This window comes from Suncus etruscus, chromosome 19 (genome assembly GCF_024139225.1).
Source record: "Suncus etruscus isolate mSunEtr1 chromosome 19, mSunEtr1.pri.cur, whole genome shotgun sequence".
In the NCBI taxonomy this organism is placed as follows: Eukaryota; Metazoa; Chordata; class Mammalia; order Eulipotyphla; family Soricidae; genus Suncus; species Suncus etruscus.
Window position 1 is genome coordinate 16946438 of NC_064866.1, and position 23162 is coordinate 16969599.

A 23162-nucleotide genomic window follows, 5' to 3' on the forward strand; every position below is an offset into this window, starting at 1 on the left:
TTAAATGCAGTGTAAAAGAAAAGAAGTATAGAAAGGGGGTTGCTTTAAAAATCTGATCAAATATTTATTTTAAATTTGAAACTTAAAATTATGTTTCTGGGGCCAGAATGATAGTACAGTAGGTAGGGCACTTGCCTTAAACACAGCTGATCTTATATGACTAATCCACATGGATGGATAAATCTAACTCCAAAAAAATGTCACAGTATTGTAAATCAAGAAATAATAAAAAGGCAAACAAAGTCACCATGATACATACTTTATTGTGAAGTATGGAGACATTTGTCTTTGTCCTTTAATAAAGCTCCTTTCAAAGATAGTTCCAAGAGTCAGAGCAATAGTTCAGCAAGTAGGGTATTTGCTTTGCATATATGTATGCCTGGATTTTATTCCCTCTCCTCCATATGGTCCCCTGTACTCCACCAGGAGAGTTCCCAGAGCACAGAGTTAGGAGTAAGCCTTGCACACTAACAGGTGTGATCACCAAACTAAAAATTAAATACATCAAAGATAGCTCCAGTAAAATTTGTTTCACAAGTATGCACAGCTTAAATCTATTCATGAAGCTTTGTGTCATTTCTTTAAAACTATGGTAAATAGTATTCTATAATAATACTTCTTGGTGAATAGTAATTTAACAGAGACTATATTTGCTTGCCTGTTTATTTCATTAATCATTTTTTCTATTATATGCCACCATTGTCTTCTAGACAATAGAGTCATGTGATGGGAATAAAGTGATTCTTATGGGAGTTCTTCTCTATATAGATTTTTTTGTTGTTGATGTTTTTGTTTTGTTTTGTTTTGTTTTTGTTGCTTTCAATTTACTATCTCTTTATTTGGCTTTTGTCATTCTGATTATGCTGTGTCTTGGAATTTTTCTACTTGGTTCTATTTTTGCTGGGGCCACTCAGATATCTTGGAAATGGAAGCCTAACTTTTTAACTCTAGTGACCGTTTATCATTGATTTCTTTGTATAATTCACCTGCTAATTCCTTGGAGATGCCATAATTCCAGTATTGTTCCTTCTGAAATGAACCAACCATTAGTTGTTGTGTGTTCATTTATTTTCAGACTTATGTTCTACTGGTTTTCAGAGGTATTCTGAATCCCTTCTTGGAGTGCACTGATTTTTACCATATATTTCATTACTTTGCTACAGAAGACTTCCTACTATGCTCTGTAGTTGAGTCAGTTTTCATTGTAGTTTTCTCATTTCTACTTTCAATTTTTTTATGCTTTACTGACTACCTGCAACCTATTTTTTGTTTTTGGTTTTTTTGGGGCCACACCTCGTGAAGTTCAGTTTATTCCTGCTATGAGCGCAGAATCACTACTGGATTGGGGAACTATATGGGACTCTGGGGCTCGAGCCTCTGTCTGTCCTGAATCAGCCACTTGCAAGGCAAATGCCTTACCACTGTGCTATCGCTCTGGCCCATACCTGCAACAAATTTTTTTAGCACTTTTAACATTAGGTTGTTTCTTCTACAGTAATTTTCTGAGTTTACAGAACACTTTGGTACAAATAGAAATGTTCTTGCTAGTATTTTCACTAACTGAACTTGATGAAACTCTACAAGGTTTCCTCATTATAAATGCTTTGATCTAAGGGTGAATTCTTGTAGTTCTTTCTTGGGAGCTCTCAGAAGAATTCAAATGAGTGCTGCACTTTTTCTTCCTTACTGGAATTCACATTGTTATAGTAAATTATTGTGTGTAGTATGAGATTCAGTAATTAACATATCCACACAATCACACAAGAAACCACAGTTTGAAGGTATAAGTAGCAATGAGCAGAGTTATGGGTACACATTGTGGATATGGACCCTTGAACTGAATGAGCAAGTAAAAGTTTTGTATGTTTGGGGTTTGTATGTGGGCCCATAAACAATGGTAACTGAGCACCACAGAGGACCCACGTTGGAGATAAATAAATCAGATCCTGGTCTCAGAAAGACCCTGGGGCTATCAGAAGGTCATCCATCTCTGTGTGAAGAATGAAGGGTATAGTCTGAATTTGGGCCCACAGAAACAGCAGAAATCAAGAATGGAGACAATGTGGACACAGGTGAGAGGGTCCACATTTGTTCTCATTAAATATATGGTCCATAATTTTTCATCAGCTTGACCCTTCTACTGAGATACAATTCTTGTGATTAAAGTGTGTTCACAGGCATAAAAATTTCAAAAGATTTTAAAATAAAATCACTGCTTCTCTGATTTTATCTTATTAATAAAAATGCCACATATCAACTTCCAAGTCATATTTATTTCCCCTTTTTCTATGTAGCAAAGTTCATACTCACCAAAATTCAGATGCTAAAATTCTAACCCTCAGTGTGAGGTAATCATGTTACAAATGTGGCTCTGTCATGAATGGCTTTTGTGTCTTAAAACTATAGGCTATAACTGGCAGTGGATTATTCCTGGTTCTGCTCTCAAGGAAAACTGGAAGTGCTCTAGAGACCATCTGGAGTGTCAGAGTTTGAACCTAAATCTCCAATAAGGCAAGAGTCCGATCTACTATATGAACTTTCCATCCCTTATACAGCAAATCTTTAATACATACTATGACTTTTTTTAAAACATTTTTTACTTTAAGGACCTCCTCTGTGAAAAGAATGTAAAAAAATGTGCTGACTTCTGCATAGGAACTGTGCAAAATTCAAGATCTCTAATTACAGAAGCCTGACTGTGTCAACCTTAACTGAGGAAAACTTCTCCTGGGTTCATGAAGAAAAACTTTGGGGTCAGACAATTTACTATGCCAGAGCCTGTAGTCCGTCTTATGGCAGGATGCTTCCTGGGTAAGTTCTCCCTATTTTTAAGCCAAAGAGTTTTTCTTTCTATTTTTCCCAACTTTTTGCTGAAAATAAACTCAAACTTGCTACATCCCCTTTTTATCTTTTAGATAGGGATTCCTGTCTTTTTCACAGAACATTGGGGCATAAATTACTTTTTTTTACCTTATATATGTGAATTTTTCTATACAATTAAGGGGAAAAATAAATGATGGGGCCCTGGTGCTGTGTTATCTCAGGTACATTGATGGAGGGAAAAAAAAAGACAGAACTAAATACCCAAGCCAAAGTCAACAACAATAGAACCAAGCTACCCAAACTATAATAATCTAAACTTAAAATAAATCTGATATACAGGCAGGCCAGTGGGCAAAGGGTGGTGGTATAAGATGGACTCTGGGAACATTGGTGGAGGTAGGTCAGCACTGGTGGTGGCAATGGTCCTGATTTACTGAATCTGGATATATCTATATATATATATATTGAAAATCCCACTAAGAACTTTGCAAATCACAGTGGTTTCAATAAAATAAAATACCAAGGGTCTCTAATGGTCTCAACAAAATTTTTCTACTGATTAAATTTTCTGATTTGTAACATTTTTAATTTTCAAGAATTGCTAAAAGCAAATGAGTACAAAATATTTATGTAATTAACACAGTTCAACATTTTCTAATATGGCAAAAATAAATAGCAGTTATAGAACACCTGTTTAAAAGATACTGAAAATAACTGCTTCATGCTTCATTAACCAATATAAACACATTAGCCAGTTTAAATCCCCTGCTGAATTTAGAAGTTCCAGTATTGTAATGGCGCTAAAATACCAATTGAAGTAATGTCTAGTTAAAAAATGTTAAACTACCATTCGTAGGACATCTTCACAGGTAAATGTAATTCCTATTTTCTGAAAATAGCAAACTTTCTATAATCAATTTATTAAAAATATTTAATGGTTTTAAAGATTGTGTATATACGTCTTAGACTACGCACAATAGTTAGTCTACACTGCAAAATTTTTGTACCCAAACAATAGTAAAACAGGTATGCTACTTGGGTTGCTTGCATTCAATCCCTAGCACCACATATGATCCACTGAATCACCTAAGAGTAATTCTTTCTTGTTTGTTTGTTTGTTTGTGAGGCACACCGATGGCGTTCAGGGGTTACTCCTGGTTCTGCATTCAGAAATCGCTTCTGGCACAGGGAACCATATGGGATGTTGAGGGATCGAACCCGCGTCAGACCTGGGTCAGCCATATGCAAGGCAAATGCCCTACCACTGTGTAATCACTCCTATCCCCTAAAAGTGATTCCTGAGCAGAGATCCATGAGAAAGCCTGCAGCCTCACTAGGTGTGACCAAAATAAAATAAATAAATAAATAATAAATACATATACATAAATAACAAATAGAATAATTTTTCATTTAATTTAAAAATGATATAGTATTAAACCAGTTATTTTGCAGATTTTATTCATATTTTATTACCCAAAATCATGCCCAAATATTGTTCCTCGAGGAACAAAGAGAAAGAAATATTACTCAATGATCAATTTGTCTCAAACGTCAAAGAAAATTGCTCTCCCCATAAATAAAAAGTGTTATTTAATATTAACTGCATCAAGTCAAAGCTGAAAATTACAACCAACCAAAAAAGTTAGAAAAATTAAACTAAGTAAATATTTTTAAAAATCAACTTTTTATTTGGTATCCTAAGCATTGGCCATAAATAAAAATAATCTCTTTGACTATCTTTAAAAAATGATGCAAGACTCCCAACAGAAATCCGGCAACCAGTGACAACGAAAGACATTTCTCTTTTTTCTCTATATATCTACTTTTAGTTTAAGGTGCTGATTAGATTTCTATGTGTAGACACTTGGAAAGCTTTCTAGAATTTAAGATACCAGTTTAGTTAGAAGATAAACATGGGAGGGTTTATTCCAATAAAGTGAGAAAATGAAATATGATGATCATATAATTTAATCTAATAGTTAAGAATTAAAAATTGGGACTAACAAAGTACTAAAAAAATATGCCAGTGAAGAAAAAAGAAAAGAAGGGAATTTGGTGACCTTAATGTAAGTCAGCTGAAAGGTATTTCAAGAACATAGGGACTGTCTTTATCAAGTATCTATGACTAAGTGAAGATTTGATGTTATTTTGTTTTGTTGGGCTTTAGTTTGAGGTACACACCCAGTTCTCTTTCCACTCAAAGGTAAAATGAGGCTTTCTCCTTTGGTTTCGATCTCTCTCCAGGAATCTCAGAAAATGAGTATGCTAAAACCAATGCACCATGTGCAGTAAAGCTTCAACTCAAGGAATCATACTTGCTTTCAGTCCCTAAATCATTTTCCATATACTCCCTTGTTTAACAATCTAACATTCATTTCCCAGAAGCAAAATTTGAGGTTTGGATATTTTTTTGTACTCACACACTCCATGAAGTGTTTGAGACATTGTAAGAGGGAAAACAGGCTGCCATCTATGGTAATTCCTTCATTTAATATTGATTTTTTTGCTGTTGTTGTTTTTTTGGGCCACACCCGTTTGATGCTCAGGGGTTACTTCTGGCTAAGCGCTCAGAAATTGCACCTGGCTTGGGGGGCCATATGGGACTCCGGGGGATTGAACCATGGTCCTTTCTTGGCTAGCTCTTGCAAGGCAGACACCTTACCCCTAGCGCCACCTCACCGTCTCCTCATTTAATATTCTTTAAATGTGCAGAGACTGAGATGAACTTTCAACCCTAACTTCCTCTTTCTCTTTGGGAATGAACTTGTTTGCTGTTTATTTTATGTAATGTCTCAAACAGCTTTGAGTTGGAATGCATGATCCAGAGAATAGTATAGAGGGTAGGGCATTTACCTTGCACAAGGTGACCCAGGTTTGATCCCCAGATTCCCATATAGTCTCCTGAGCATTGTCATGTATAATATCCTGAGTATAGAGCAAGGAGTAAGCCCTGAATACTGCTGAATATGTCCAGAAAACAAAACCACCCAAAACAAATGGTAGACATGTAAGACAATACTTCTACTTAAGACTGCTTTAACATATACTTCATATATAAAGACTATTTTAGCATATATATAAAACTTTTAATTTTTTTTTTTTTTGGTTTTTGGGTCACACCCGGTAGCGCTCAGGGGTTACTCCTGGCTGTCTGCTCAGAAATAGCTCCTGGCAGGCACGGGGGACCATATGGGACACCGGGATTCGAACCAACCACCTTTGGTCCTGGATCAGCTGCTTGCAAGGCAAACGCCGCTGTGCTATCTCTCCGGGCCCAAAAACTTTTAATTTTATTGACAAGTTATTTTATCATAATAAATTCCAAATATCCAAAAGTGGTAAGAACAGTAAGGATGATCACTACTCGGCAGTTTTTATTATTACTTCACTGTTACTTTAAGACTGATTACTAGGTATATTTGTGTATAAATATATATATTATTTTTTTAATTGTTGTGTCTTAAATAATTGTTTAAATTGTTTATCATCTTTTTAATAAAAAACTGTGAACACTTTTCCAGATTATTCATTATATACAAAACAAATTTGTGTGTGTGTTTACTATCTACCACTGAAATAATCTGTCCTAATTTACTTAATCATAAAGTGATAGCTGGACTTCTGTGAGTTTTTCCCTTAACCTTGCTATAGCAAATACTTTTCATCTAGAGATGATTCTCTTTAGATGTAATTTTTTTTGGCTCTCAATTCTGTTCTACTGTAATACTTTCCAGTTATAAAAAAAAAATAAGTGAAATCTTTCAGTTTACTATAATGTGGGTGGACCTGAACATTTAATGTGAAATGAAAGAGTTTAAGGATAAAGGACCCATAATCTGACTCATCTGTGATATAGAGAGAGTCAGAAAAGAATAAATAGTATGGAACAATGACTCTTTGGTATTGGATTACATAACTCAGATTATCAAGTGGAGGAAAGTAAGAGGAAATAAAGAACTAAACAATAAGTGACTTAAGGACATAGTGGTGACTTTGTCTTGGACATTTTGATGGTGGTGAGATGCAATAACTTCACATTTTAAAATTACAAAGACTATCTTTAATTATAAACATGTTACCTAAATATAATTAACACAACTACACAAAAATTTATTTGTTCATTTTTAGAATTGTTTACTACTAACTGTTCCCTCATTTTATAAGGAAAATAGTACTTGCCTTTCTCTTAATGCTGGAACTATGAAAACTACACATAGAAATTTTTACTACAACCCTGTCATCTTTTACCACAAAGTCATTCAATACTTAAAAGGCAGACATTTCTTACAAGAGACTATGTTATTGATAAAAGTAAGTATTATCCACTCCCCACAAATGAGGTATTTAGCTTAAACTAAGATAATGTGTGAAGCACTGATGGATTATCTATAAGTAGTTATGTTAATGCAAATTGTAGATATTTCAATAGAAGTGTGTATTTGGACAGACTACCTAAAACCAGAAAAATAACCAATCAGCCAGAGTCTTATAGGCAAAAGAAATAATCAAACTTCACAATAAATTCATTTCTTCAAGTTCATCAAGTTATAGTACTTGTTTTGACAGCCTGAAAAAACTAATATAAGATGTTAAGAAATATTTTCAAAGATACTGTCATATTGCTTTATTAGGAATTTATACAAATATAAACCTAATGAAGAAAGCCTCACTCAACATATATTAAACAATATTAAAGCACATGTGATTTTAAATAAAATATATAATAAAAGACAATTTAGAGAATATCACTACAGAATTTAAAATACTGACTTCTGGAGGTCAGGGAGATAATTCAGTGTTTGAACACACCTTAACAGGACTAAATTCAATCACCAGCCTCCATGACTTCTTAGCATTCCAGGTATAGCCCTGACAGTCCACATCACCAATGGAACAACCCTCATGAAAACCAACAATAATAATAATAATAATAATAATAATAATAATAATAATAATAATAATAATGAAAACAGGCTATCATAAAAATGAAAGCTCCTTTACCACATAAAAAATTTTTTTTTGGTTTTTGGGTCACACCCGGCAGCGCTCAGGTATTACTCTTGGCTTTACACTCAATAATGGCTCCTGGCAGGCTCGGGGACCACATGGGGTGCCGGGATTTGAACAACAAACCTTCTGCGTGCAAGACAAATGCCTTACCTCCATGATATCTCTTTGGCCCCTCCACATAAAATTTTTACTATAATTAAATAATCTAAAGGTAAGATCTTACCTGGATCATATGTTTCATACCTTTTTGTTTGTTTTACTTTATTATATTTTGCTTTAACATAATACCAAGACTGAATCCATGTCTCATGCATGTAAGTTTGTACTTTAACACAGCCATGTACCCTGGCCTTTCTCATGATTTTTTGTTTGTTTATATTTGGGGGTCATACACAGATGTGCTCAGGACTTATATCTGATCCTATGCTTAGGGGTGATGTGCAGGGGTGCTCAGGGAAGCATAAGGGGTGCTGGGATTGAACCCAGGTCGACCATGATAATCCCTGCCTGTCTCTCAGGTACTACTTCTCACACTCTTCAGTGAGAGGTTTAGAGTTGAAATTCAGGAGGGCTTTCTAATTTCAAAATTAATTGTATCTTTTTTGTTCAGTGTCCTTCACTGTTAACATCATTATAAAGAGTTCTAACTTTAAGTCTTTTTCTTGATCTTATTTGGACCGTATATGTCCAATTAAACTGTACTATATTTGTTCCCACTATAAGGTCTCAAGATTTTTAGCTTTTGGTCTAGATATAAGATACTTTTGGTCTAGCTATAAGAGAGTTTAGTAACAAGTAATTTCAGAAAAAATAGTATTTCACCCCTACCTAAAAAATTAATGTTCATTTTGTACATCTAAATTTTATATATTTTCAAAAATTATAATTTCAGGGTTTATTATCTTAAAGTATCCCTTTTTAATTGAGTTATTTCTATAACGTGGAAACCCCTCTGTATCATTACATAAAATATTTTAGGACAAAAATGTAATCTTGGTTTACTACTGCTATACATGTTTTTTTTTTTTGTATAGGTTCACAACTCTTCGATGTTTGTTATCACAACACATACACTACAGAAGAGCACTTTGAGGTTTTCTTGAGAAAAATAATTCTGGCATAAAACTAAACCTTATTTATAACATTTCATAGATATTTCAAATCAGTAAACATACTTTACAAATATATTTTACATATTTTACAAATGAAAAGTACTTAAAACAAAAATTAAGCTGTTCTTTCTGCATTTTAATTGTATTCATAAGTAAAAGTAAAATCTAACTTTGCAATACTATACAAATTGAGATATTTAATAAAGTAATTTTATATTACTGGTACTTACAGAACAGTTCTTATCAGCATTTCTCTTCCAATGTTTCTTGTCTAATTTCTTGGCCGAAGTAGAACGTAGAGTAGCATGAGTTTGTGTTCGTGGATTCAAAGCCAGGATATTCTAAATAAAATAGAACATATAAATACTTAATATTTTTAAAGAACAAATGTTTACTTAAGATTCCCCATTTTTCTATAGAATGCAATCCCACATAAAGATTTAGGAGAAAGAGAAAATTCCAAAGAAATGTGAAAAACAAAGTTTCATGTGAGCTATATTAGGTATGATCCTAAAATTTGAAGATGCGATTTTAAAGTAGACAAATGAAAAAAAAATACTGGACTTGTTGATAAACAAAATCCATGGTGGAAAAATTCTGGTACCAAAAAAATTTATATGGAAAAAGAGAGAGAAGGGAGAAGGAAGACAAAATATTTTAAGATAATAACAAGAAAATTAAAAGCATTTATAAATATCACTTTTTTTTGTTCTTTTTTTTGTTTTCTTTTTTTTTTTTTTGTTTTTTGGGCCACACTCCTTTGATGCTCAGGTGTTACTCCTGGCTAAGCGCTCGGAAATCGCCCCTGGCTTGGGGGGGACCATATGGGACGCCGGGGTAAATATCACTTCTTAACCAAGAACTATCTCAGCTTACTGGCCATCAATTAAAAAAAAAAACCTATAAAATATGGTGAAAGTGACAAGAATTTGAAGCATCTGAAGTACCAGATAAACCTACTGTACACCCCTCTGTTACCCCAGGTAGAATGACAGAAATTATTGTAGCTGAGTCTAGCCATGAAAACTGTCTCCCTTTAGCCGCATATTCCCCACTGAGGTTGCAGAATTGCACAGACGGGAATGTTGTCAGTATTTCTCATCCCTTTCAGTGCTCTTCCTACATAAACACAATGAAACTATTCAAGGAAAGCTCACCTAATAAACCAGGAGTTCTCTACTTTATTGCACTTAGCTTCTACTCAGAAAGCAAACTCCAACTCAACAGGAACATTTGTGAACACTATCATGCCTATCACCCTAGCTGCAATTTACTCATTGTATTTAGTTAGCATAACCGAAATAGCAGGCTGGACAGAGAGATTACTGCCAGATCTTTGTTTGGAAAGCAATATAATTTCACTGAGGGAAGTGACCATGGTCACCAATTTCGTTAGCTGTGCCTAACACAGTTTGCTAGAGGAGAAAGAGACAGTGCTCACTACAGGAATTTACCATATGTAGATTTCTTTTATGTGGCGAGGTTCAAGCCTAAAGATAATCTCAAAAATTGTAAAAATGTTGCTTTTATTGCTTAGTTTGTTCACTCGAATGTGGTGCTAGGAATCAAATCCAGATCTCATGCATGCAGTGTGTGCATTTTACTTTGAATCACATCCCTACACCATGGGTTTTTAAGGCCAATAAGAAGAGCTTGAAAGCTTCATAAAAATACAATAAAGCAGATTATTTCCTAGAGAAAAAGAGCAACAAAGAAGAGAATAACTAGTCTCACACCACCTAGCCTCACAAAAACATTTCAGTAACTCACCTCAAAAACCAACCTGGCTAGATCAGGAATAAACTTGTAGCCTTCATGGTGTTAGCCTTGCAAACAGCTGAACCCAGTTCAATCCCATGCACCCCAAATGGTCCCCTATACCCACCTAAGCATAGGGCCATGAGTAAACCTAAGAACTGTTTGAGTGTGTGCCCATAATCAAAGAAGGAAAATTAATTAATTTAAATTTTAAAACTTCCCTGGCAAAATGACTCTAATTTAACTAATTATATCATACTAGGAATCATTTATAGGACATTGTCAAAGATAATAGAGTAAGCACTAAGTGAGGTCTAAGCTGACTAGTGTATATATAGTCAACATATATAGTATATATATGCATATATATAGACACTTATAGACAACAGAGAAAACAGGTTGAGGGGGACCTAAGCAGCTTTTCTCAAAATGCCTTTACTCTAGAATTATTTAGTACATGGTTCAAGGTTTAATCCATTATAATTACTTTGAAGTTCACCATAAGGAGGAAACATATTCCTCAAATAGTCTTTCAACTCAGTAAGCAAACAGGCAAACAATATTAAGCCTCAAAGATAAATATTAGTATCTAGAATCACCATTACGTTATTCCAATTATTCAGTTTTAAATTAAGAAATGGGATTTTGTAGTTCATGCATAAGAGCAAAAGCAGATTACAAAAATTTATTTTCAGAGGTCAAGATGTCAAATTTACAAGAGTCATTAGAAGTTAGATATGGTTATAATACTATTAAAGATTATGTATAGGGAGATTATGGAAAACTTAAACTATAACTAAAATTTTAAAATTGATAACGGAATTCAATAAAAGTATTGAATTCAGTATTCAAAAAATTAAAAAATAGATTTCAAGCCTAAAGAGATGGATAGAAATTAGCTAATAAATAGACAAGAAGAAATGTAATAAATGAAACATCTTAAAGACAAATGGTACACTATTAAAGTAATCAAAATACTTTAAGGGAATATCTGAAGAAAAGGAAATTAGATGAGGAAAACATATAGATTAAAAATTAGTAAAACACTATAAAACTTGATTTTCAACACAAAAATAAATAATGCCTTCATTATGCTCAAGAATTGTGAAGTAGGATAAATAAATTAGTACAAATTATAAAATACAACAGTAAGGAGAAACAATCTTCAGAATAGTAAAATGACTCATGTACAAGGGAAGACCAATAAGTTTAACTCTCAGAAACAAAAGAGGTCAAGAAAATAGTTTGATGAGATTGTCAAAACTCTACAAGAAAAATTTGTTGATCAAGAATATGATTCAGGGTCCAGAGAGATGGCTTGGAGGTAAGGCATTTGCCTTGCATGCAGAAGGATGGTGGTTCGAATCGTGGCATCTCAGATGGTCTCCCGAGCCTACCAGGAGCGATTTCTCTGCATAGAGCCAGGAATAACCCCCAAGCGCTAACGGGTGTGACCCAAAAACAAAAACAAAACAAAACAGAAAGAACAAAAAATGGCAGCAGAATAATAAGAAAACAAAATAATATGAACAGCACTATAAACCTGTGTTTCTCAACTATTTTTTTCAATAGCCTTTGTTCATTCCTATGCTTGGTCTTCATTCCTACTAGTTAGCACTGTAGTCCCTTCCCAATTTTCACAGTTGTCAGCTGTGACCCCTTGGAATATTTTAAAGGACCCAAAAGAAAGTGGTTTGACCCCAAGAAATTCTACTATACACCTCCAATAATGTAAGCCAGCTAAATTAATGGGAATCTTTAGAGCAATCCAATCTCACTAAGAGAGGATAACTTTTCAAGCAAATATAAAAATTAATATCCCATGCATTCTTTGTACATTTGATACTAGTGTAAACAAAGACTAAAATTAAAATAATCAAAAATATAGAGTAGGTCTTCAACTATAATGACACAGGTATTATAAACAGAAATTTGAAGCTTCACAAACAATATGCATGAATACAGAGAACATCATGCTAAATAAGCCAGTTATGAATACCATATGTTGAGTTATTCCATTTACATAAAAAAATACAGAGGGGGAGTAGGGACCCCCGGCGTCCAGGTGAGTGCACTCTCCTAGGGCGCTCACACGTGGACGACCCCGCAGCCGCCAGCCACCTTGCATGCGACCCCCCCCCCATAGACTGCAGAGGCCAGCCGCTCCAACCTGGGAGTAGGGACCCCCGGCTCCAGGGTGAGTGCACTCTCCTAGGGCGCTCACACGTGGACGACCCCGCAGCCACCAGCCACCTCGCGCGCGACCCCCCCCCCATAGACTGCAGAGGCCAGCCGCTCCAACCGGGGAGTAGGGACCCCCGGCGTCCAGGGTGAGTGCACTCTCCTAGGGCGCTCACACGTGGACGACTCCGCAGCCACCACCTTGTGCGGGACCACCCCCCCATAGACTGCAGAGGTCGGAGCCCTCCAACCGGGGAGTAGGGACCCCAGCGCTCCTGACCGCCCGGAGTCCAGGGTGAGTGCACACTGCTAGGGCGCTCACACGTGGACGACTCAGCGGCCGCCACCTTGCAGGCGAACCCCCCCCATAGACTGCAGAGGCCAGCTTGTTGGCACAGAGACCACACCACCCGTTGCCTCAACTTCCAGGCCCCAGAGTTCACCCCACCTGACCCGAGTGTAGACAGGGGAGGACATTCCCTAGTACCTAGTGGGCCGGAGTCACCTGCCCAGCTGGGACAGGTGGGACGAATAGACTGGGTGAGCTTGGGCCTGCCCCCTGGACCTTTAGATAACATAGAGCAACCTAGCCCCGAGCCCCAGAGTGGACCTGAGACCCCCCCCTAGGGCTGAGAGCAGCTACCGGGAGGGCTTGACTGGGGGAATTTCCTCCACGGTAACTTGGAGGAACAGAGCTTCATTGACCCCCAGATAAGGGAGGGAACTACTGTGACCAGAAGCGGAACTACACCTGCTGACAGGAATAAAGAGGAAGACTGACTTCCAAGTAGTAGAGGAGAGGAGAAAAAGGAGAGGAGAAACAGTGCACCCCACCACTGTGGTCAGGAAAGGGCCAGTACTAGCTGCCAACAAAAGGGGAAAACAACTAACAAGGCCACATAAAGAGTACAGGAGGATCCAAACCTCAGCGAGTTCACCCAAAAGTCCCTCTAGAACCACCCTCATGGAGGGAACCCACTCCCACACCACAGGGGATCAAAACAGGTGAAAATTAGAAGCACAGCACTCTAAAACACACCATTAAATACAAAGAAATATGCGTAAATCAAGGAGATCACTAATATCTGGAGATATGGTGACAAACCCTTGCAAGCTTCCAAGTCCACCAAAACGCACAGATCCACGTGATGAAGACCTAAAAGCAGCCATGAGGAAGGAAATGCAAAATTAATAAAAGGAATGAGAGAAACCCTAGCTATCGAGTATAAGAAATCTATGGATGAACAAATCAGCCAAATTAAAGAAGAAATGTTAAAGAACATGAGAGATTCCATACAAAAAGAAGTGAAGGAATTAAAAGACAAAGTAACAAGCCTTACAAGCAGAAACACAGAATTGGAGAAACACATTGAAGAACTCGAAGAAAAACTGCAAACAAAAAATGATCAAGAAACCAACAAAGAAATAAAAGGCAAAGCACTGGAAGGAAAGGTACAGTATCTAATGAACAAGGATAAAAGAAACAACCTAAGAATTGTGGGTATACCAGAAGGGGAGGAAGTAGGGAAAGGGGAAGAACAAGTAGTCAGAGAGATAATAGCGGAGAACTTCCCCACCCTCTGGAAGGAAACTGCAATGCCAATACAGGAAATAAAAAGAGTTCCCAATAAGATAGACCCTAATAAACAAACACCAAGACACATGGTAATCCAATTGGCAAAAAACAAAGAGAAAGAAGAACTCCTTAAAGCAATAAGGAAGAAAAGAAACCTCAAGTACCAAGGTAGGGACATAAGAATCAAACCAGATCTCCCATTTGAAATAATTCAAGCAAGAAGACAGTGGAATGACATATTTAAACGACTGAATGAAAGAAATTTCCAACCTAGGGTCCAATACCCAGCAAAACTTACATTCATATGGGAGGATAGACTAAAAACATTCTCAAACAAGAACGAATTTGAACTACTTGTGCAAACAAAACCGATCCTAAACGACTTACTCAAAGACGAATTACACAATCCAAACCCCGATTGTAACAAAAACCACCCTACACAACACAACTACACAACAATCCTCTCTCTCAATAATCTCCCTAAATGTTAACGGACTAAACTCTCCAATTAAAAGACACATAGTAGAGAACTGGATTAGGAAAAATAAACCGGACTTCTGCTGTCTGCAAGAAACACACTTACAGATGCAGGATAAGCACAGGCTTAGAATAAAAGGATGGAAAGGAATTATTCAGGCCAATGGAAAACAAAAAAGAGCAGGGACAGCCATTCTTATATCAGACCAAATTGCATTCAACCTCAAGAAAGTGATCAGAGACAAAGAGGGTCACTACTTACTGATCAGGGGAACATTAGATCAAGAAACACTAACCCTGGTCAAAATCTATGCACCTAATGTAGAGTCAGCAAAATATGTGAGGCAACTACTGGCAAACCTGGAGAAACACATGAAGGGAAATGTGATAATAGCAGGGGACCTCAATACTCCACTATCACTACTGGACAGGTCCACCAAACAGAAAAATAGCAAAGAAATAAGAGCTCTGAATGAAAAATTAGAAGATTTAGGGCTAATAGACTTATATAGAGCCCTCTACCCCCAGAAAGCAGAATACACATTCTTCTCAAGCCCACACGGAACCTTCTCCAGAATAGACCATGTATTAGGATACAAAGCCAACCTATATAAGACCACAAAGGTAAGGATCATTAGAAGTACCCTCTCAGATCACTATGCCACAGAGCTCAAAATTGAGGTCAAGAAGAAGCAATGGAGAAAAACTAATACCTGGAGATTAAACAACATGCTGCTCAAAAAACAGCTGGATCAAAGAACAACTCAAGGAAGAAATAAAAAGATTCCTTGAGACAAATGACAATGAAGAGACAACATGTCAAAATTTATGGGACACAGCAAAAGCAGTAATTAGGGGGAAACTCATAGCAATACAGGCCTATGTCAAGAATCAGGAAAATAACAAAACCAACAGTTTAAAAGATCACCTCAAAGAATTGGAACATCAGCAACAGAGAAATCCAACCACATCCAGAAGGCAAGAAATAATAAAAACCAGAGCAGAAATAAACAACATAGAAACCAAGAAAACAATACAAAAAATCAATGAGACCAGGAGTTGGTTTTTCGAAAAAATAAACAAGATAGACAAACCACTGGCAAAACTCACCAAAAAAAAAGAGAGAAAACACCCAAATCAGTAGGATCACAAATGAAAGGGGAGAGATTACAACAGAACCCCAAGAAATACAACATATCATGAGATCATATTATGAACAACTATACTCAACTAGGCTAGAGAACCCAGTAGAAATCGATAGATTCTTGGAAAAACACCCTCTTCCAAGACTGAAAAAGGAAGATCTAGAAATCCTAAACAGACCAATCACCTCAGAGGAAATTGAAGATGTAATTAAAAAACTCCCTAAGAACAAAAGCCCAGGCCCAGATGGATTTACAGGTGAATTCTATCAAACATTTCAAGAAGAGTTACTACCACTTTTCCATAGGCTCTTCCAAACCATAGAAAAAACAGGAATCCTCCCCAACTCCTTTTATGAGGCTAATATCACACTCATTCCCAAAGAAGGCAAAGACACTACCAAAAAAGAAAACTACAGACCAATCTCACTAATGAACATAGATGCAAAGATACTCAATAAAATATTAGCAAACCGAATCCAGCACTTCATCAAAAAGATCATACATCACGATCAAGTGGGATTCATCCCAGGAATGCAAGGTTGGTTCAACATACGCAAATCAATCAACATTATACACCACATCAACAACATGAAAGACAAAAACCACATGATCATATCAATCGATGCAGAGAAGGCATTTGACAAAATCCAACATCCTTTCATGTTAAAGACACTCAGCAAAATAGGGTTAGAAGGAACCTTCTTCAAGATAGTTACAGCTATCTATGAAAAGCCTACAGCCAACATTATACTCAGTGGTGAGAAACTAGAAGCATTCCCACTAAGATCAGGAACTAGGCAAGGCTGTCCACTCTCTCCACTCTTATTCAATATAACCTTAGAAGTCCTAGCAATAGCAATCCGACAAGAGAAGGAAATCAAAGGAATTCAAATTGGGAAAGAGGAACACAAGCTATCTCTATTTGCCGACGATATGATGATATACATCGAAAACCCTAAAGAGTCCACAGTAAAACTCCTAGAAACAATTAACCAATACAGCAAAGTGGCTGGTTACAAAGTCAATACACAAAAGACAGTAGCGTTTCTATATACAAAAAATGAAGTTGAGGAGAGAGAGATTAAAAATACAATTCCATTTAAGATAGTATCAAAAAATATCAAGTATCTAGGAATCAACCTTACAAGAGAAGTGAAAGACCTATACCAGGGAAACTTCAAAACACTTCAGAAAGAAATTGAAGACGATCTAAAGAAATGGAAGAACATCCCATGCTCATGGATAGGTAGAATTAACATAATCAAAATGACTATCCTACCCAAACTTCTATATAGATTTAATGCAATCCCTATCCAAATCCAGACACAATTCTTTAAAGAATTAGAACAATCATTCACAAAATTCATCTGGAACCACAAAAGACCCAGGATAGCCAAACAAATACTGAAAAACAAGAAGCTGGGAGGCATCTCCTTACCTAACTTGAAACTATACTATAAAGCCATAGTAATCAAAACAGCATGGTACTGGAACAGAGACAGGACCTCAGACCAGTGGGTCAGAACAGAATTCCCAGACATAAACCCCCAGGTATATAGCCAACTAATATTTGATAAAAGAGGCAAGAATCTGAAATGGAACAAAGAAAGCCTATTCAACAAATGGTGTTGGTACAACTGGAAAACCACATGTACGAAAGTGAAAATCAACCCATACCTTACTCCTTATACAAAAATCAACTCAAAATGGATCAAAGACCTTGAAATCAGACCCGAATCCATAAAGTTTATCGAGAATAAAATAGGCAGAACACTCGAAGACCTATATATCAAAAAGGTCTTTGAGAATGGAGCACCAATGGCAAGAACGTTAGCATCAAATATAAACAAATGGGACTACATCAAACTAAAAAGCTTCTGCATGGCAAAAGAAACCCTGCTTAACGCAAGAAGACAGCTAACAGAATGGGAAAAAATCTTTTCACTCGACATATTAGATAAAGGGCTGATATCTAGAACATACAAAGCACTCATAAAGCTGAGCCCCCCAAAACCAAACAAAGCTATAAAAAAATGGGGAGATGAAATGAATAGACACTTCTCTGAGGAAGACAGAAGGATGGCCAACAAACACATGAAATCATGCTCACCTTCACTCATCATCAGGGAGATCCAAATCAAGACAACAATGAGATACCACCTTACACCAGTAAGGATGGCCCACATCAAAAATAATGGAAACAACCTTTGTTGGCGGGGATGTGGTATGAAAGGAACTCTCATCCACTGCTGGTGGGAATGTCCCCTAGTCCAACACCTATGGAGGAAAGTCTGGAGAGTGCTCAAAGAACTCAGAATTGAGCTGCCATTTGACCCAGCAATTGCTCTCCTAGGCATATACCCACAAGATGGAAGGACATTCATTCCAAAATACGTATGCACCCCACTATTTATCGCAGCACTCAGTATAATAGCCAAATCTTGGAACCAACCTAGGTGTCCAACAACAGATGAATGGATCATTAAGATGTGGTACATATACATAATGGAATATTACATGGCATTTAGAAATGATACAATCACAGACTTTGCAGCAACGTGGATGGACCTAGATCATGTTATGTTAAACGAAGTAAGCCAGAAGACAAAAGATAAACACAGAATGGTAGCACTATTCTGAAACACCTAGAACATATATTTTATACACAACTAATACCTAACAATCATATAACAGGGTTTAACAGGGTAGAAACTCCGAACACTGTAATAGTCAACATATACGTGGGAGCAGTGTCCAAAATACATGAAAAAGGAACAATGCAAACTCTTGACTGCACATTATACCACAAAGAAAACAGCAACAACAGAAACAGCAACATGGAGAGAACAGGTATGTAACCAGACTCCTACAACAAAGGCCCACAATAATCCCTTAGAGATCGTAAACAGGAACACAAGTATAGAACACCGCGGGAAATCACGTAATGCAATGGCAACATACCATAACACTACGTTTTAATCCCTTTACCTTACTATATTTTAAAAATAACCTCTCAGCTTTTCTGTCCACAGGCGCCCTTAGATACAAAGGGCGGACAAACTAAGATGGCAACTCGGGATACCACACGAGATACCATACCTTGCTTGCACTATGAGATAGCCACGAGAAAACTCTAACATACACTTTATCTCTAGGTTAAACCTTCTTTTAGGAATCGAAGCACGTGACCAGTCAGACCACCAAAGCAGTACCTGCGACGTACAGACCTAAACTACAGGCTCTAGTCATCGAACACATTCAACCAAACCAGCATCCCCTTGCTATTCTCTCCTTTCTTCTCTCTACTTTTTTTTTCTCTTTTCTTTTTCTCTTCTATTCTTCTCTTTACTTTTTTCCCTCTCTCTCCTCCCTTTCTTTCTACGGTATTTTCTCTTTTCTCTTCCTTCATACCCCTCCCATATACCCTCCCCATTCTCCCCCCCCAGAAATCCAACTATCCCTTCACCCCTCAATCCCATCCAGATCTCCCACCATATTAAAACTCTCCACCCTCAGTCCTTAATCTTTTAGGCATCAAGATCGACCTCCTACCCAATGAACCAGTACCCAGCACCCAGGCGAGGGGACACCCAGCCGAACCCACACCTCGTCTCCTGCAAGAAAAGACAGTCAACTCCCCTGTGGACTCATGCTGCGAGACCCTCCCTACCAACTCCCCCTAACGTGGACTGTTTCTTGAAACTGGACTTAGGTCCAATAGTATCCCCAATGCAAGAACTCTTCCAAGACCTCCCAGCTGCAAATTTTTACCAATCTGAAGAGGGTCAGGGGGTGTGATTGGAAGATGCCTGGGAACCCACACACCACAAGAAAAATCCAAAAGACAATGGGAAAACTGTACTTCCAACATAGGCATAAGACCTGTAATACACCACCTCTTTACCTGTTCTCCCCCAAATGCAAAGTAGTCTTTTGCACCAATTTGGTCCTTTAAAAACTTCGCTAACTCATTTTATTTCTTTTTTTTTTAATTAATTTATTTATTTAAATGTTTGCCCTACATATACATTTGTGGGCACATACACTTTTATTTCCTTTTTTTTTTTTTAATCGTCTTTGGGTATGTGACCTATTTCTGTTACCCACTCTGTCCACCCCAAATACTCCGACATATAATGGAGCACCACTTCCCCCTGCAAAGGCACACTAAATAAAGGGGAAATCTTACATATTTAAAAAAAAAAAAGAGCTCTTATCTACTAGAGATAGGAACTCATAGTTGTTTACAATACAGGGATATCTCCTACCTTGAAAATATGTCATGTGGAATCAACTTAGACCTCAGGTGATTAGATATCATCCATCCAGCCTTGAACCCTGGATCCCAGACATAGAAATGGCACAGCTCTTCACAACAGCTGCAAGAAACAATCTCCATCTGGGACAGCCTTAATACTGCAGGGTCAACAACAAGGGCCAGCTCTAACATGATATCCCGGCAATGAGGAAAATGTGAACAACTTGACCTTAGAACAGTTTAGCCTACCTTACCAGCTAACGACAAGACAAAACCAGAAGACGTGGCACCCTTTGGTAGGTACAAAAGCCAAGATCGTGATTTACAGATGACTGGCTGCTAGAACCACGACCAGACTGTATACATCTTGGGACCAACATAAAAGCCCTAGTCTAGGGTTTGAACTAAGACCTGCACAATAAACATGATCCCCAGTTCAAAGGTCCGGCAGAGACAATTGTAGCGGAAAGGGGCTTCTGGAAGAACAAAGAAAGACGCTATCCTAGATGCCTTCCTAGGTTCAGCGCAAAGACCAAGATCACCAACCACAGAAGATGGATTAAAATGGCACTGAGGTAACAGAACCTCTAGATTCACAAAGACTGACTTCACCATAAGTCCCACCTCAGGATATGTACAGATACTGAGACCTCTAAACACAGAGCTCTGACTGTATCACACTGGACAGAGCAGAAGCCTTCCACACACCAAAAAAAAAAAAAAAAAAAAAAAAAAAAAACCACAACCGGGAGAGTAATGATCCTGAGCAAAGACTAGAGCTGATCCCATGACAGTATACTCCAAGGACGGAGAAACCCCATATCTTATAGGGCAAGTGAATTCCTTTTCGAATGACCCCAATATTTACTGTGCCAGGGCAGGAGGGAAAAAAAAATACAAAAAACACAAAACCTTGGTTATTTATATATATATATATATATATATATATATATATATATATATATATATATATATATATATATATCTTACCTTCATTTATTATTGTTATTATTATTCTTATTTACCTAGCTATTTTGGTCGATTTCTCAGTTTGGATGTGATTATTGAAATTGTTGTCCCCAATTATTCTTATTTTTTTTTCTTTCTCTTCCTTTCTTTTCTTTCGTTATGTGCTACGCCATGTTTCTTATTTCAAGACCACGGCGTGTTTTTTGTTTGTTTGTGTTTGTTTTTTGTTTGTTTTGTTTTGTTTTTTATCTGTTTTTTTGTGGTGCTTATCGTTATAGCTGGAGTCCTCACTGGATATTTGACACTTCTTTTGGTACTGGTGGAGTGTTTCAACTTCTTTTTCTCCTTCATTTCCCAAATCGATGATGAGAACCTCTAGAAGGATTCTGCCCATTTTCGGGGTATTAAACTCTTACCCCAGTTTATTTATTTTCTCTTTTTCAGGCAAAACCACGCAACTTGAACTAGCTACCCCTGCCCCTACTTAGAGGGGGAAATAAGGGAGGCATCAAGACCAAACTGATGCAAGACTACTAAGTAGTTGGTTAGAGACAGAGGGGACCACATATTCTAGCCGCCCTGGGGGTGAGGGAAGAGGAAATGGGAGGTAAGACAAAAATGGAGGTATAGGAAGGACAATTTGGGGATGGGAATCCCCCCTGATTTTATGTAAATATGTACCTAAAATATTATTGTCAACAATATGTAAGCCACTATGATCAAAATAAAAATTATATTAAAAAAATACAGAATAGGCAATGCTTGAGAAATATAAAGTAAATTGATAGTTTTCAGTGCTCCAGGAAATAGGAAGAGGCTTATAAAGAGGTAATGGTTTCTTCCAGAGGTGATGAAAATTAACTATGCTAACAGTGCAAAACTTTACAATAGACTTTTACTTTTAAATATTACACATAAAAAGTACAGTGGGAGACAACTTGATTTGCATGCAGCTGACCAGGGTTTACTGCTCAGCATTCCATTTATTTCATTCCTGAGTATCACCAGAAGTAGTAATTCCTGAGTGCAGAACCAGAAACAACCCCTGAGAATCACCAGATTTGACAGAAAGCAATAAATAAATGAGTAAAACATTATATTGCAGAGCTGGAAGGTTAGTACAAGGGTTAAAGCACTTTCGATAACTGTGGATGACTCTTTGTCAACCCCCCAGTAATCCATGCTTCTTTGAGCACAGCCCTGAATGTTTTGGCAGAGCCAGTCCTGAGCACTGAAAGGTATGGCCCCAGCCATCCAATATAAATAAAAATTAAAATATTTTAAAAATCGTATTGTTCATTTATAAATTTCCATAATATATAATATTTCCACAAGATAAAACTGGGACTTTTAAGTTCAATATAAAGATCTTGTTTAGGATTATTTATACAACAAATGTTTTATATTCCTTTATCCTATCAACTCATTTGCCTCCATCTAATGAACAGTAAACACAATAGAAAGGGTTTTAAATTATCTATTGCTTTTCTTTACTTTTCTTTTTTTTGGGGGGGGGAAAGCTTGGGTAACACACAGCAGAGTTCAGGGGTTCCTCCTGGCTCTATGCTCAGAAATTGCTCCTGATAGGCTTGGGGAACCATATGAGATTCAAACCACCGCCCTTCTGCATGCAAGGCAAACACCCTACCTCCATGCGATCTCTTTGGCCCATAAATTATCTACTTTTATAAAGAAATACTGATATAGCAAACCATAAATAGAAGCATCATTAGAAAATATAAGTGATATAATTTTTCATTTTTTAAAATTAAAATGTTTTCTTATAAATAAATTCACATTATTTTCAAGTTATTCCATCATTAACACATATCAGATAAAGCTGAGTTTTAAAA

General features: G+C 37.0%; 1 protein-coding gene across 1 annotated transcript in view; it reads right to left on the reverse strand.

The window, feature by feature from the left end:
* DPYD (dihydropyrimidine dehydrogenase) overlaps positions 1 to 23162 on the reverse strand; it is a 934958-nt gene that overhangs the window by 877003 nt on the left and 34793 nt on the right. Inside the window, exon 2 of the mRNA XM_049765668.1 lies at positions 9176 to 9286. Within this exon, the coding sequence (XP_049621625.1) occupies positions 9176 to 9286 (111 nt within the window). The remainder of the gene's footprint in view (positions 1 to 9175; positions 9287 to 23162) is intronic.